Here is a 17,528-nt window from a genome sequence, read left to right as displayed (position 1 = left end):
AGGTTTTCGTTGGATTTATTACGTACTATGTGTGGGCTCGATACCGACTAGGTGGTTGAAGCTTAATTTAAGACTTAACTAACAAATAGACTAACCAATTTAATGGCCAATTTACTGCTGCGAAGATTGCGCCGCCAGGATTCGGAGCGCTTTCTCAATCAGCACTGGAATTGGTGGTGGCGTCGGCAGGTGATCACCCTGGGGCTGGAATCCGTTCTCGTCGGCCACGTACTGCAGCGAGATCTTGTTACCCTCGGGATCGGCGTACGAGAAGCGACCTTGGGCAACCTGCGGAACAAAACCGAACGATTAGTCACTTTCTTAAACATTTCCTCCGCAACGCTGCTCCTACCTGAGCTTGTTCCTCGCCGAGGTTCTTCAGGGCTCCCTGCTCTTCGTGGGCGATTCCATTGGACGTTTCGTACGCGTACTGGTACGATCCGTCAACGTTGACCTCGGCATCATGTCGCAGCACGGTGGCATCCTTATCGGCCAACACGGCACCGATCAGCCCCACAACCAGAACACAAACAATCTGCAATCGAAAACACGAACGAAAATTTGTAAGTCACAATCCCTGCACAAATCGTCCTTAGTCCATTCAGAGCACTCTTACTCCCATTAATCGCACTCACTTGTTTCATTTTCACCGCGGTAATTCTAAAGATTTGTTCTAGAAACAAACAAAAAATCAACCAACTAATCGAGAACGAAGAAGCCACACAGTATCCAATGCGTAGAGAGCAGCGTGTCTAACTGTCGATTTCCCCAAGAACAGACTATTTATATCGGAAGAAGCTTCGACACGAAGAAGTGGCTAGACAAAACGACATCTCGACTTGTCGAAAACGCCTTTTTCGAAAATTTTCGGCTGTTCGGGACTGTTTGTTTGCTCGTTTGGGTGCTGATGCGATATGGTTTTATCGGGAAAGACCTCGACGGGCGACAAGCGACGAAGCGCGCGAGAGAAGTAAGCGGGTTGGTGTTTTGTTAAACCGTGATGATGCTACCACGCGAACGCTGCGGGAGTAATTCACCTACTTTGTATTTTTATGTTTGTTTTTTCAGATAAAGAATTGACTAATTAATAAAAAAAAATTAGCATAAAGAAAAAATCGACAGAGTTATTGATTGATAAGAATTTTTTTTTGTCGATTTATTTTTTTTGTTTTTTTTTCTTGCAAAAAGTAAAATTGCGAAACTCTTAAAATTAAATTGCTGCTAAAGTTTATCTTGTCCCAAAATTAAAGAATTAAAAACAATGCATTGTTATCCGACCATTCGTTGGAGAAGGTTGTCTGATTCAACATGACTCGTCGCGTCCCGGCGCAAAACGCCGGCAATATCGCCCTACCTGCGGCTCAAGCAGGCAAAAAAGTGGGAATTTCCAAAAGGAAGGTTGAGGCCTCAACTGATGGCCAAAAACCGGGGATTTCCAAAGGAAGGTGCTTTTGGAAGTGACATCGAACAGCAAAAAGACGAAAAAGAGCGACGGTACTGTACCGATGGATGAGGAGGAGGAGAACTCTTCGTCGCACGAGGAGCAGCTTTTGAAGAACAACAAGTTCGCTGGACTGCCTGACGAGGACCAGGTAGCGGAAGCAAAGGAGAATGAAGTGAAACAGCGAAAGGAGAAACTGCCTCCTTTTTATGTGCGGCAATCAGCAGCAACGATCGACTTTCGAGCGGGGCTGGTTGAACTCATCAAGTCTGGGAAAGTCCAAGGCAACATTCGTCTGTGTCAGGACGGATTTAAGGTGCTGGTGCAATCCAGGCAGCACTATCAACTGGTCAAGGATTACTTGACCGAAAACGAGGCGGAGTACTTTACCCATGATGTCGTCATGGATAAGCCGTACAAAATCGTCGTCAGAGGTCTGTACGACATGCCAGTGGAGGAATTAGCTGCCGAGCTAAAAGTTTTGAAACTGGATGTGTTGGCCGTGCACAAAATGAGCCGACGCAACAAAGACATCAAGTACCGTGACCAGCTCTACCTGCTGCATTTGGCTAAGGGATCGACGACGCTTCCTGAGCTGAAGGCAATCCGAGCGGTTTTCAACATTATCGTGTCGTGGGAGCGATACCGACCAGTGCATCGTGACGTCACACAATGCTTCAACTGCCTGGGTTTCGGGCACGGAGGTAAGAACTGCCACCTGAAGCGTCGTTGCGCCAAATGTGGTACCGATGCGCACATCACATCCCAGTGCATCCAAGATTCGCTGGTGAAGTGCCTCAACTGCAACGGTGAGCACTCGTCAACCGACCGAAAGTGCCCCAAGAGAGCTGAGTTCGTGAAAATTCGGCAGCAAGCATCGACGAAGAATCAGCCTCAGCGTCGTAGAACTCCTCCAGCCCTGGTGGAGCAAAATTTTCCACCTCTTCAACCGCGACGCCAGGTCCCGAACTTGGCACCGTTGCCGTTGGATCCCAGGAAGAGAGCTGAGATGAATCATCCACGGCCGGGTTCCAGCCAGGAGCCGAGACCGCCACCACCGGGCTTCAGCCAGGAGCCAAGACCAACCCAAGAACCAGCAGTTGAGGAAAATGGTAATGATCTTTACACCTCAACCGAACTCCTCAATATTTTCAAACAGATGTCCGCTGCACTGCGTGGATGCAAAACCAAGACCCAGCAGATTGAAGTGCTGACCTCGTTCGTCATCCAGTATGGATCGTAGGTCCCTCAAGCTGCTGAATTGGAACGCTTGCTCCATTAGGAGGAAGAACTTAGAGCTGGTGGATTTTCTTCGCGAGAAGGAGATCGACGTAGCTGCCATCACGGAAACTCATCTGAAGCCCGGTGAAAAAGTTTATCTGCAAAACTACAAGATCGCGACGCAGCTCGACAGGACCACCTCTGGAGGAGGAGGTGTGCTTGTCGCTGTTCATCGTGATCTCAAGCCACGCCGGCTGCCACACTTCAAGCTGGACATCATCGAGGCCGTTGGGGTGGAAATTCCCACTTCGGTTGGCCCAGTACTCTTCATTGCTGCATACTGCCCACGTCAGGTGAATTCCAGAGATGGTTCAGCAGCAAAACTGAAGAGCGATATCCAGAAGCTGACACGGCGGAGCGCAAAGTACATCATCGCTGGTGACCTCAACGCGAAGCATGAAGTTTGGGGCAACAGCAGGAGGAATCGGAACGGAGTGATTCTGCACAACGATCTGCAAAACGGATACTACAACGTTGTGAGTCCGGATCGTCCAACGAGGGTGGCTCGGTCTGGGAATCACTCAATCATCGACTTCTTCATTACCAATATGGCTGAGAACGTGGCTCATCCTGAGGTGTTTGAAGAGTTGAGTTCTGATCACTATCCGGTGGTTGTGGAGGTTGGAGCTTCCGTTACTCCGCAGCGGCAACCAACCCGGAAAGATTACCACAACGTTGACTGGCAGCAGTTTCAGCAAGTGGTCGACAGCAACATCGACTATGATCAACACCCGGAAACTTCTGCCGATATTGATCGTTCGCTGGAGGTGATCCAGCAGGCTATCAACCAAGCAGAGGCTGCCAACGTTCGGGAGGTTCCTGTTAATTTTAAGGTAACTGATATTGACGTAGATACTAAACACTTGATTAGACTTAGGAATGTTTATAGGAGACAATATCAACGGACTGGGGACTATGACAAAAGATTTCAGTGAACAATTTGAACAAAATCATACAAGACCGACTTGACAATATCAGAAATCAAGAATTTTCAAAACATGTAAGCCAGCTTGGGAATTATTCAAAACCATTTTGGAAACTTTCAAAAGTTCTTAAAAACAAACCAAAGCCTATTCCTCCTCTTATTGTTGAGGATTCTCCTTTGATTACATCCGAGGAAAAGGCAAATGCACTTGGGCTTCATTTTGTTAGTTCACATAATCTTGGCGCTTCCATGACCAGCCGTAAAGAAACATCAGTTGCCAATAGTATTTCAACAATCAATGACTCTACCTTTGAATTTCCTGCAGATTCCCATGTTTCTGGTGAGGAAGTCAAAGTTGCAGTTAAACAAATGAAAAATATGAAAGCTCCTGGCTTTGATAACATTTTTAATCTAGTGTTGAAAAAACAGAGTGATCAGTTCTTTCAACATCTAGCCAATATTTTCAATAAATGTTTGCAACTTGGTTACTTCCCCACCAATTGGAAACTGGGCAAAGTCATACCAATTTTGAAGCCTCAAAAGATCCAACATCGCCAACAAGTTATCGTCCCATTAGTCTTTTGAGTAGTCTGTCCAAACTCTTTGAGAAGGTCATCTATTCAAGGCTTTTGGATTTTACCAACGATAATAATATAATTTTGAATGAGCAGTTTGGCTTCCGAAAGGGACATAATACTGCTCATCAGCTTACGAGAGTAACTAAAATCATCAAGCAGAACAAGCTTGAGTCTAAATCAACTGCTATGGCTTTGTTGGATGTTGAGAAGGCTTTTGACAATGTTTGGCATGATGGTTTGATACATAAACTGTATTTATACGGTTTTCCAATGTATCTTATCAAAATTATCCAGCACTATCTTTCGGAGAGATCGTTCAGGGTTTTTCTGAATGGGATTGCTTCTGGATTATTCAACATTGATGCTGGGGTTCCCCAAGGAAGTATTCTTGGCCCACTTCTGTACAATATTTTTACATCTGATTTGCCTACTCTTCCTGGTAATGGTGTGTTGTCACTTTTTGCTGATGACACTGCCGTTATTTATAAGGGTAAAATAACCAGATATTTAGTTGGCCGTCTTCAGAAGGGTCTTGACGTTCTTTCCGAATACTTTGGCGACTGGAAAATTCGCATAAATGCAGCCAAAACTCAAACCATCATTTTTCCACTTTCCAAATCGGCCAGATTTGTCCCAAAGGATGATGTTTTGATTAAAATGAATGATGTTTCGATACCCTGGTCAAAGGAAGTTGTCTATTTAGGTCTCATACTTGACTCGAAACTATTGTTTCGGCAGCATGTAGATAAAATATTGAACAAGTGCAGCATTCTCATCAGGTGTTTGTATCCTTTAATTAACAGAAAATCAAAGCTATCTTTGAAAAATAAGCTAGCAGTTTACAAACAAATAATTTACCCCGTTATTGAGTATGCAGTACCTGTTTGGGAGTGTTGCGCTAGAACTCATAAATTGAAGCTCCAGCGTGTCCAAAACAAGGTACTCAAAATGGTTTTGAATGTTCCTGGCTGGACAAGATCAAGTGAGGTTCATGAATTAGCAGAAGTAAAAATGTTGGATCAGAAGATTCAAGAAAAATGTTTGAAATTCAGGGAAAAATGTGCTATATCTGAATACCCCTTGATTCAAGGATTGGTTTAGTTTATGGTAAGATTAAGTTAGTTTTAGGTTAGGTTATGTTTTCTTAACATTTTTTTTCCTCATTGTACCTAGTGTTACAAAAATGATAAATCATATACTTTTAAAGTTATGAAAATGAACAGTGTTTAAATCACGAAAAGCAAATTAAAGCTGAAGAGCCACAGCTGACCACTTATTATGTAAACCAAATGTAATTATTATAAGAAAGATTCAATAAAGTATATTTAATTCAAAAAAAAAAATTCAAAAAAAACAATGCTTTTCCCGTAAGATAACTTATGCAAACAAATCGAACACTGTTTACAACATCCCGGCTCACATAAATTTCGGCTTCGGGTCAACAAAGAGCAGCCGATTGCGCCTAACAACAGCGTTCTGCCTCAGCTCGTGTTAGCATTAATTTCGCATTTCTGAAAATACGTCTTACTATATTTCACCGCGGTACGATTCTTACAACTCCACAAAAGTAGCCAGAACAGGATCGTCTTTGTTGTCAAGCACGGAAAAAAATGTTGAAGCTTTAATGAAATTCATGACATATTATTAATATGAACGAGGCATTATTGTTATTTTTAAATTTAGATAATTCTTGATTTCTAAAAAAAATCAGAATTTTCTTTCCGTTCACCAATCGTTAAAGTTATGAATGATGAAACTCATTAGCGATTCAGGGTGTCTTCTCCACACAGTCCATTCATTCTGGCGGAACCGTGTCAACTTCTAAGCTCCGGCTCCGACTGTTTGATGCTGGGTGACAAATCTTTCTGATATTTGGAGAGCAAATGCGTTGGTATGACGTCTAATTCGGACACTTCCGTAAGCGGAGAATTTCAAATATCTCTGTAATGGTTGGAGGTGTCGGATGGCGATGCGTGGCGCCAGTTGTTTTGGAATTCTATTGATTTTCTACGTTGGTAGCGCCAGAATCGATCCGGATCTTGACGCGGCCACGGTGTTGGCATATGGTTTTGATGGAGCGACTTACCTTGATATTAACATTTTTATTGATGTGTTATTTATGGGTAGCCTTTATGGTCGAAATCAATCAGGAGGAGGTTCCTGGGCTGGTTGCTAACGGAAGGCACCAGAGCTTGCTGGTTTGTTTATCATTTTGGTAAGAATGCGTGACCAATGACCCTTTTGACATAAACTCATTTAGCACAGAGCATCAAATCTTAAGCCAATTAGTTCAGTGATTGCTAACTTGACTCTCAAGATACTTTTCTGTAAAGTCGCTTGTGACCTTCTCAACAACTCCCACGAATTGCAAGTTGATGCTCTTCATCCCAAACCAGCCCTGACAGGTAACGATCATCCAATTAGCAACACCCTGGGCTCACCCTGCTTTTGGCGGGGCCCAACAGGTGCCACATTGACAGTGGGTTGAGCTTTCACGTGAAACAAGGTGTTGACACCGCACGTTTCATCACTTTCAAGTGAGGGTAGAGGCCTGATAATCAACCGTACATGTCGCCAGAGGGAGGATTGGAGCATGAAATTGGCATTTCAAGAAGGTCGCTCTCGGCTGAGATCGTCGAACTGGAGGGGTGTTGGCACCTCAAGGGATAACCCAAGCTGCGCTTAAGACAGAGTCATGAAGCTCGTTGGATTTGAACTCACTGTTCGTTTTCTTTTTATATTTGTTTTGCAAATAGATTCTCAATATTCTAAGACCAATAATTTTTTCACAGCGAGTAAAAAACAGTTAAAATGTTAAAATTTTAATTATACATTGAATATTATAACTACTTTATTTTAAGTCATACAAAAACAGCTATACGGGAGATTGGACACTTATGGGGTTGTCCAGCTTCTCAGTTTGGAGGCCAAGACTCCGGGAAAATCCCAAGGGTCGGCGTACTACTAGGCTCGGGGTGATGGCGCAACAACGACAACGACAAATCGTACCAGAACTTTTGGGCTATGAGAAATTGTGTCACTGTTCTAACCAGACAAGAAAAACTATTTTAATTATGTAAGAAAACCAAGATTTTATTGAAGGAAAACTAAACAACTAAGGGGGAATCTTTATTATAACTACGTGTTAAGTGTGTGTGTGTGGGGGTTTATTGGGTAACGTACCGGTACGATTTCTGCTGCTGCTGCTGGGCGACTTCTTCTTCTGCTGCGGATGGGAGGTTTTGGCGAGCGCTCGCCACTGCTACAACGGCCTGGAACTCAAGATCCTGGCCGGCTTCGCCGACACAGTGGCCGCACACGTGGCCTCGCACTTCCGGTGTGCGAGCTTGGGTGGACCGACAGGGTCCGGATTGTCGGATTGGGGTTTCGGGGTGGCGTGGAGTTGATGTTGGGGTTATTCAGGCGTCCTCCTCATTGGCGCGATCCCCACTGTCCAGGCAAGGCCGGAGTGACAGCAGGGAGAGGGGTCTCTCCTTGGGAATTAGGGCAGTTCTTGCCCGAGAGATCGCTCCTTAACGATGATGGCCCGCAGGCCAGAGCGCGGTAGGTCTTTTACGGTAAGACGCAACCGGAAAGCTTCACGGCATTCACACCGGCTGGGCCGACTCGTGTGCCCGTTCCGATCGACCGCGTCGGTCGGAACTCAAAATGGCGGTTCCAAAGGCACGGATACCAACCACTCGCGTACAAATTGTACGTCTTTTACAAGGTCCTGATTGACCTGGATCTAACACACAGGTTCTGGATCCACTTCTCACACTGGACTTTAAACTCCACTTTAACTTTTTGGTGCTGGGCACACGAACGCCTGGGACTAAGTCACCGGTGGCGGTCTTCAACATGTCCTCGAACCCTCCTTTTGGCTTTAGGTGCCACCCCCATACCCTTTCCACTTCTCCTTCTCATCACCAAGCGGGGCGAGAGATGTTGAAGATGCGTTCTGTGCTGTAACCCTTAACGGTATTGTTGTTGTTCTCGAAGACAAGTTGTACCCACTGTGTGTAACCCCGTTGTGTTGTTCAGTGTGTTAACAATTAGTAATCTCCTGCATGACTCTACCCTACTAATCTACTTTTAACAATATTTATTTATTTATTTATTCATTTATTTATTTATTTATTTATTAAATTGATGTATATTGCTTTTAAAAGCTAAACCCTACTAACATGTAACACAAATGACCATAGAAAATACTGGTACAAATAACATTTACACATTAAAAAGAAGAAAACCTGAGGAAATTGTAACAGTTGGTTACACTATCCCCCCTCTCGACAAAATAAATGATTAAGCTCGCTTTATCATTTATGCAAGCATGTAATAAGTTTAGCAAGAGGTACGCGTAGCAGTTAAAAAATCAAATAAGTTAAGACACCACATAACACTTAAAAATCTTGAGCAACTAAAAGCGAAAATTTATTTAAAAACTTGCCATAATCGAACATGTGATTTTGGTCGGCGTATATGCATATCTGTTAGCACTTGTAGTGGGATTTTGCTACTTATGGTCACTCACGGTTCATTCGCCGTTGAGTTACTCCACAGGTTGTTCGGGTATACGAAGACGAAGACGATTTAGTCTACCACTTCGACCGCGCGCGTACCGAGTGTAGTTTTAATTTGTCGAAGAGAAATGTACTTGCTTGGTTTTACTGATGAAAATTAAGTTTGAAGTGAAAAAAAAAAACAACTAATTACTTGAAGAAAATAATGAGATTAAGTGAAATTTACGAACATGGGTTGAAAAGCCGGGCTATTGATACTAATTAAACTGTTTAGATAAGTGAATTTGATTTTACGTATCCCAACTTAGTTGGGCTGATGGAATTAACTTTTTCAGATCCTTACAACCAGTTGGCCACCTGGTTGTCCGAATTTCGATAACTGAGGCTACTACAACTTCCACTCGACGAATATTTTCTAACCGGTAAGTTACGATGGCGAAAATGGTAAAAAAATGTTTCTTGTTACTGACCCTATTCCTAGTTTCATCCTCAACGACTCTACCGCGTAGTTTTACAAATCTTCAAAGTTGTCTTTGCCAGTGCGCACTTGACAAAAGACGAAGTACATATTGTACAGTCCGGACCGATTTTTACTTCTTTTATTTCTTCTTCCTATCTGCGACGTCACGACACAATCATTAAATACGTATATCTTTACAGGCACACACGTTCAACACACGCGATCACCTAAACTGACGAAAATCACGCTACAGAATCCATCTCCTAACGAAACACCAACTGAAACTCTCGCGAGATACAAAATCTACTCTCACCAGCGGGATGGCGTTTTTCAAGGGAATTGAAAACTGATCACCAGCGACGATACCGACTATCGGCTGAAACGAAGATCTTCTACTACTACCTCTAATCGTTGACATCAACTCCTGTTTGGCTCAACTCGGAAACTCTACACCTGCCTTGCTGATGAGGATAACCACGCAACTTCGCGGGTTCATACAGCTGCTGGAGGCTCTCGTGAGTTCTGTCCGATGATGACCGATGATCTAGTTGAGACTACAACACTCGTACAGTATTATAGCACACTAACTTGTATGCAATCTAAATTTTGTTTTGGTTTTAGACTTACACTGGAAATGTTTACTGAGGACCATCCGAACCGGGGCGAAGATCACTGGCAGAAAACACTCCAAGATTCTTGCCCTGCTCGTCCATCAGCTCATATGAACTACTTCCACGCTTCGCAACGATGACGCAAGGAGTGTATACCGGTCCATACTTCGCGTTATAATGCTCCGCTGCTGAGGATTGCCGGAAGTTACGCTTGAAGACCTTATCACCGACTTGGTAAGTGGGCGCGAACTTTTTGTGTCGCAAGTTGTACACCTTCCGACACTTTTCGTCGCTTTTCTGCAAATTCTTTTTGACTACGTCAAAGATATTACCACCCACATCTTTACGGTGTTGGTCTCGCTCCTCCATCGACAATTCTCCTTTCTCGCGTTCAAGACGATGCTCTTGTCCCTTCACAACCTTCTCATGCCCGTAGAGAATACGGTACGGCGTGTACCCTGTCGAGGAATGGACGGTGGTGTTAACCATCTCCTCAACCTCGGCGATCCGGGTGTCCCACACTCGTTGATCCTCTCGCATGTAGGTTCTCAGGCATGCATTTATCGTCCTGTTGACACGCTCTACTGGATTTGCCTGGCTGTGATGCCTCGCATTTGCCCAGTGCTTGATCCCTCTACGCTGCAACATCTGTTGGAACTCCTTTCCGGTGAACGTCGTAGCATTGTCGCTAATGATAACCTCCGGCGTTCCGTATCTCCGCATCCACTCGTTTTCCACGATCCTGCAAACAGATTTAGCCTCGATCTTCCTCACCGGCACAAGAATCGACCACTTAGAAAAGATGTCCATCAGAACCAATAAGTGGCAGTTCCCGTTTCGGCTTCTCGGCAGATTTTGGATAAAATCAAGCGCAACGATCTGGAACGGCTTGTCAGTCAACCGTTGCTTCCCATTTCCGGTGCTGAAGGCCTGGTTGACGGTTTGCACTGTTTGCACACGATGCAGGCTTGCACGTGGCACTTGATGTGCACGGCCATCTTCGGCCAGTAGTAACGGGTCTTAACCCGCTGCAAAGTCTTCTCGTATCCCGGATGAAGGCAGTTGTCGTGTTCTTCTTCCAAGATCGACTTCCTCAATCCCTCTGGAACACAAAGTTTCCATTCGAACCGGTAGTCGAGCACATCTGACGCTACCGAGACGAACTTGTACAGTTTGTTGTCTTCAATCTTGAAATCAGCGTAGCTGTCCGGCTTCTCTTGTACGTTCCGGAACAGTCGCGCGTACCAGTCGTTGCCCGTTGCTATTTCCTCGACCTCAACGGCTCGCGAGAGTGCATCGGCTACGACGTTTTCCGACCCCTTCCGGTGGAAAACTCGCATGTCGTATTGTTGTAACAACATGCTCCAACGACTAAGCTTTGACGAAGGTTTCCATTTGGTGTTCATTATGAACGATAACGCCGAAGAGTCAGTGATTAGATGAAACCTTGTACCCTCTACGTACGGACGAAACTTCTCGATCGACTCCAGCGCGGCTAAGCCCTCCTTTTCGGCCGCCTTCCACGACCTCTGGGGTTGAGAGTTTTCGGCTGTAGTACGCGATCACATGTTCGCCGTCGTCACTTTCCTGAGTGAGAATTCCGGCGATCGCGATGTCACTGGCATCAGTTTGGATCCTGAACGGGCGATTGAAGTTCGGCAGTGCGAGAATTGGCGCTGAAACAAGCTTCTCCTTCAACGCATTGAAGGCCGCTTCCGCTGCGTCATTCCACACTACCACTTTCGGCTTCCCCTTCAAGAGATCCGTCAACGGAGCCGTCATCTCGCTGAACCCATCAATGAATCGACGATAATAATTTATCATCCCAAGGAACCGCCGAAGTGATCTCACTGAGGAGGGTCGTTCGAAGTTCACGATGGACTCAACCTTCTCGGGATTAGGGCGTACTCCACCTTCCGATAGGATAAACCCCAAATACGGGAGTTCCGACACACAGAATTTAGATTTCTCCATGTTGACGGAAAGATTCGCATCGTGTAGGCGTCTCGCTACATCTTGCAAGCGCTGGAGGTGCTCCTCAAACGTGTTGCTCGCGATGACGATATCATCAAGATAAACAAATACGTTAGGTTCCAGTTCACCATACCCAAGGACCTGGTCCATCAGTCGAGACAGCGTCGCTGGGCTGTTGACCAGTCCGAACGGTAATCTGGTGAACTGAAACAACCCTCTGCCGAACACTCGGAATGCGGTGTACTTTCGAGATTCGGGACTTAGCGGAATCTGCCAGAAAGCCTTAGACAGGTCAATCGTGGTCAGAAACTTCGAAGGCCCTAGTCTCCCCAGAATCCGATCTTGGTGTGGCAGAGGGTAGGCATCCCTCCGGGTGCGCTCGTTGAGCTTCCTAGCGTCCAGGCACATTCGAACCTTGAAGTCCTCCGGATCTGCACCATCCTTCTTTTTAATGACCGGAACGATCAGCATCGCCCAGTCACTGGTGGAACGTTCTACGACCCCTGACTCAATCCATTTGTCCAACTCAGCATCAACGTGACGTTGCACCTCCGGCGACCACGGGTATGGATTCAACCGCACGGGGGCAGCATTCTTGTAATCTTCCGTGAATTCAATGGAGTGCTCAATCAGGGGTGTCGTATCCAAAATATCTCCTTCAATAAACACCTTGAATTGGCTTTTTACCTCGTCCAGCTTTCTCTGCTGTTCTGTAGTTAAACAAAGTTCAATTTCCTGATCAACGGCCTCTACCTCGACAACATCTCCAATCTCTTCCAGCTGACTGTGAATCGTCGGCTGAATGTTGAACATTCGCCAAAAATTCATTCCAAGAATCAGTCTTCTCTTCATCGAAGGGGCCACCAGCGTGATGACAATTTTTGTTACGCCATTCAACGTTACTGGCAGGTGTACGTAACCACTCACTTCCAGCCGATCTCCTCCCGCCGTGAATACTTTCGTCTCCGATGGAAACACCTTCAATTTCAACTTCCGTAACAGGTTCTTACTACCTGCACCTAGGATCGAAACTTGTGCACCGCTATCCAGCAAGCCGATTAATCGGACCCCTAGAACGTTCACCCCGGCGTAGGGACGGTTATCTCCTTCAACGCTCACCTGCAACTCATTAATGTCTGACCTGTATGGAACAAACAACGTTGGAGGCTTTTTATAAGTTTTTCGGTGACCTCCTACACCGAAGTTCGCCCGTTTTTTAGGCAAAATGGACACTTTTCCTTGGGGTAGTCATGGAACCCACAAACCGTGCAGAATACCTCCTTTGGCATCATGCAGACTTCAAAGTGGTGGTTCCTTCCCCTACAGTTGAAACAGACCATCTTATCTGGGACGCGGTAGTTCTGTACTCGTTTCTCTAATGTACCGGCACTAGAACCTTGATTTTCGTTCCGTTCCTGAGTTGGAGGCCTGAATGCCGGTGGCTTATTCGATCCTTGGGTTCCCTTCCAGTTTGGTTTAGTTCCAGAATCGGCTGCTTTCCACGGTCTCGTTTCCGGTTTGTTGTATTTCTGGGACGGATCACGAGACACTTCGTGAACATGTGCTGACTTTGGCGCCGGTTCTGAATCTTTAGTCCGGTACATCCAACTGTTAGCCGAATCCAGAATCTTTCCCCAGCGTTTCAACGCCTTCAACGTTCGGACTCTCCTGACAGCTAGTACGTTTTTGTAATCTGAACGGAGGTTCCTGAAAATTATTTCAAATTTCCTTTGTTCGCTCGGTGGTACTGCCATAAAACGGAAAATCTCCATCTCCGCGTTGTAGAAGTCCTGGAATTTTTCCGAACGCTTTTGTCTACGCTGAGCTGCTTGCTGCTCGTAGTTGTAATCCATATCTGGAGGTTGAAATTCAAGCTTCAGCTCAGTAACAAGCTCGCTCCATTTCCGGAAATCACCATTGTTCTTCCCTTCCATGTACCACGTTCGTGCGTCTCCGGTGAAGAGATGGATGGCTTCGTTGAACAAATCGCGTCGTGAAATTTGCTCGGCTTCCGCCATAAATTCCACTTCAGCGATGAACCTGTTCAACTTCTTTCCTTCGTCCTTTCCATCATATTTTACCTTCCAGTCCGCCACGGAACGTGGCCGTCTTCGTAGAGTACGTGCCACATCTTCATCGCTGCTCTCCGTGACTTCCGAGTCCTCGCTACTGTCATCCGTTGGCTTTCGCTTGTTTTTCTCCTTCTCCGGTTTTGTTCTTTGTTTCTTATCTGGTTTAGAACGTTTATCCTTGACCGGGTTCGCCGTGTGTTTAACCGACTTAGAATTCTTTCCCAAATCCAAGCGGCTCAACTTCTGCTCTATCATAGATTCCATGTGCTTCATCAACATTTTGACCGTTCTAGCCGAAAGGACCCCTACTTTCTTTTTATTCCTCTTGGGCTTCCGCTTGACTTGCTTCGATGTACCAGTGTTCCTGTTGGCGCGTACGGTATCATCACTGGACTCCTTCTCATTTTCGGAATCATCCTCGTCGGAATCTCTCTCGTCGGAATCTCCCTCGTCGGAATCTTTCTCGTCGGAATCTTTCTCGTCGGAATCTTCCTCGTCGGAATCATCCGAAGATTCTGAGTTTCCAGTGAAAACCTTATCGCCCTTCTTCTTCAGTTTTTCCAACGCCTTACGAGTAGCTTTCTTTTCTCGCTTGCTCGTATTCGGGTTGGAAGAAAACATAGAAAAATTTTCATTTAGCATTTTTAGTGCAGAATTTTCTAATCCATCTGTATCTATATATTCTTTCAGCCTCATCACCCTGAAATACAGGTGAATGAGTCTGGTTTTAAATGCGGGTAATTCTACTTTCTTGGGATTCTGATTTTCTAGTCGATCGCGAATCAAAGCTAATTTCCTATCCACTGCATCTGCCTCCGAGGCACACTGTACCGGATCTGTAATCAAAACAACCTTGACACTTTCATCTTTAATCGCTCTCCTTAACTTCCGTTTCTTAGCATCCCGCTTATCATCACTACCGCAAGTTATCAACCGGATGTTCAACTCATGTTCAATTTCGTCATCCTGTAGGTGATCAACGTTCATTGAACGATATTGCATTTCAAATGCTTCCATGGTGATAGTAATTAAAAACAATATAATGGCAAGAATATAATAAATAAAGTAAAATACTAACAACAGGTTATCTGTCGTAATAACAAATTAAAATAATAATAATGCAAACAAGTACCACTAACAGACGTGCATATATTTAATAAATAGAAATAAGTACAAACAAATGTGAATAATAAATATTTATGTGTTTTTGTGTTTGTGTTTATGTTTTATTGATCAATCAGGACCTTGATAATATCACAACTCTCTTCTAAAAACTCCACTGAAGATACAATCCAAATTTGAAATCTTAACTGCTCTTGTCTAAAGCTGCATTTAATATGAATTAAATTCAAATATTTATTTTGTCTAGAAGAAGAACAGTACGGTTCCTACACAAACATAAGAAATATGATTGTGTACTCACCTCCCGTCTGAATTAAAATCCTTAGATTTTATTCAAATCAAACCACCGAATACCGTTCGTTTCGTATAGTTGGGCGCCAAGTATAACTACTTTATTTTAAGTCATACAAAAACAGCTATACGGGAGATTGGACACTTATGGGGTTGTCCAGCTTCTCAGTTTGGAGGCCAAGACTCCGGGAAAATCCCAAGGGTCGGCGTACTACTAGGCTCGGGGTGATGGCGCAACAACGACAACGACAAATCGTACCAGAACTTTTGGGCTATGAGAAATTGTGTCACTGTTCTAACCAGACAAGAAAAACTATTTTAATTATGTAAGAAAACCAAGATTTTATTGAAGGAAAACTAAACAACTAAGGGGGGGGGGGAATCTTTATTATAACTACGTGTTAAGTGTGTGTGTGTGTGGGGGTTTATTGGGTAACGTACCGGTACGATTTCTGCTGCTGCTGCTGGGCGACTTCTTCTTCTGCTGCGGATGGGAGGTTTTGGCGAGCGCTCGCCACTGCTACAACGGCCTGGAACTCAAGATCCTGGCCGGCTTCGCCGACACAGTGGCCGCACACGTGGCCTCGCACTTCCGGTGTGCGAGCTTGGGTGGACCGACAGGGTCCGGATTGTCGGATTGGGGTTTCGGGGTGGCGTGGAGTTGATGTTGGGGTTATTCAGGCGTCCTCCCTCATTGGCGCGATCCCCACTGTCCAGGCAAGGCCGGAGTGACAGCAGGGAGAGGGGTCTCTCCTTGGGAATTAGGGCAGTTCTTGCCCGAGAGATCGCTCCTTAACGATGATGGCCCGCAGGCCAGAGCGCGGTAGGTCTTTTACGGTAAGACGCAACCGGAAAGCTTCACGGCATTCACACCGGCTGGGCCGACTCGTGTGCCCGTTCCGATCGACCGCGTCGGTCGGAACTCAAAATGGCGGTTCCAAAGGCACGGATACCAACCACTCGCGTACAAATTGTACGTCTTTTACAAGGTCCTGATTGACCTGGATCTAACACACAGGTTCTGGATCCACTTCTCACACTGGACTTTAAACTCCACTTTAACTTTTTGGTGCTGGGCACACGAACGCCTGGGACTAAGTCACCGGTGGCGGTCTTCAACATGTCCTCGAACCCTCCTTTTGGCTTTAGGTGCCACCCCATACCCTTTCCACTTCTCCTTCTCATCACCAAGCGGGGCGAGAGATGTTGAAGATGCGTTCTGTGCTGTAACCCTTAACGGTATTGTTGTTGTTCTCGAAGACAAGTTGTACCCACTGTGTGTAACCCCGTTGTGTTGTTCAGTGTGTTAACAATTAGTAATCTCCTGCATGACTCTACCCTACTAATCTACTTTTAACAATATTTATTTATTTATTTATTCATTTATTTATTTATTTATTTATTAAATTGATGTATATTGCTTTTAAAAGCTAAACCCTACTAACATGTAACACAAATGACCATAGAAAATACTGGTACAAATAACATTTACACATTAAAAAGAAGAAAACCTGAGGAAATTGTAACAGTTGGTTACAATATATAACAACGAATAGAGTATGGCTTTGACCAAGTCTAGGAGATCCGCAAAAGACTGGCACCCTGTGTGTGGCTGGCGGGATATTCTGGGGATCGCTTCTTCAGTAATGGTATCGGTGGTGCCGTGGGAATGTGGCTTCCGGAGGGTTGAAAGCCATTCTCGTCCGCAGTATATTCTACCCTATACACCTCGCCGTCAGGCCCAACGTAACTGTACTCACCCTTCACAACCTGTGTTCAAAAATGCGAAAATGAATTAATTAGAAACTTTCTTAATTTTTCAGTATTTTTGCCTTGTTTTGAATGTGTAATTTAGGTTAAATATTCATAAAATACAAAACAATATAATTTCAAATCAAAAATTCGAACTGACCTTTTATACTTTTTTTTAATTAATAGCAAATATCTTTACAATAGATTTGCTTGACAGTTTCGTTCAAGGCAGGTGTTTTGAAACACTAATCATAAATTACTGACCATTTTCTCCTGATCCGTACCGGCATTCTCCACAAAACGCTCCTCCTTAACTTTGATCCCATTGCTGGTTTCGTAACTGTACTGGTACGAACCGTCTGGGTTCTGCTCCTGCTCTTGCTGGATAATTGATGCACCACAGACACTAACTAATAATGCACTCAGAATTAGAATCTGAAAAGTTGAAGAAATTGCTATGTTCTTGAAAAATGGTTCAACTTTAATCAATTAAAA

The 17,528-nt window shown here is 44.7% G+C and overlaps 2 protein-coding genes across 2 annotated transcripts; both read right to left on the bottom strand.

Annotated features, from left to right (window-relative positions):
- Positions 1-717, bottom strand: LOC6042100 (endocuticle structural glycoprotein SgAbd-2). The gene is made up of 3 exons (XM_001851199.2): positions 636-717; positions 353-535; positions 1-288 (listed from the first exon to the last, which is right to left on the bottom strand). Exons 1-3 carry the CDS (start codon positions 642-644, stop codon positions 112-114), a joined length of 369 nt encoding a protein of 122 aa, XP_001851251.2. The 5' UTR covers positions 645-717; the 3' UTR covers positions 1-111.
- Positions 718-9,849: 9,132 nt separating this feature from the next.
- LOC119766409 lies at positions 9,850-10,632 on the bottom strand. The gene has a single exon (XM_038250940.1). The coding sequence runs from the start codon at positions 10,630-10,632 to the stop codon at positions 9,850-9,852; it is 783 nt and encodes a 260-aa protein (XP_038106868.1).
- Positions 10,633-17,528: the final 6,896 nt, after the last annotated feature.

Source organism: Culex quinquefasciatus, chromosome 2, assembly GCF_015732765.1.
Source record: "Culex quinquefasciatus strain JHB chromosome 2, VPISU_Cqui_1.0_pri_paternal, whole genome shotgun sequence".
Taxonomy (NCBI): domain Eukaryota; kingdom Metazoa; phylum Arthropoda; class Insecta; order Diptera; family Culicidae; genus Culex; species Culex quinquefasciatus.
The sequence above is the reverse complement of the archived record's forward strand: the minus strand, read 5'-3'. Positions and strand labels throughout refer to the sequence as shown.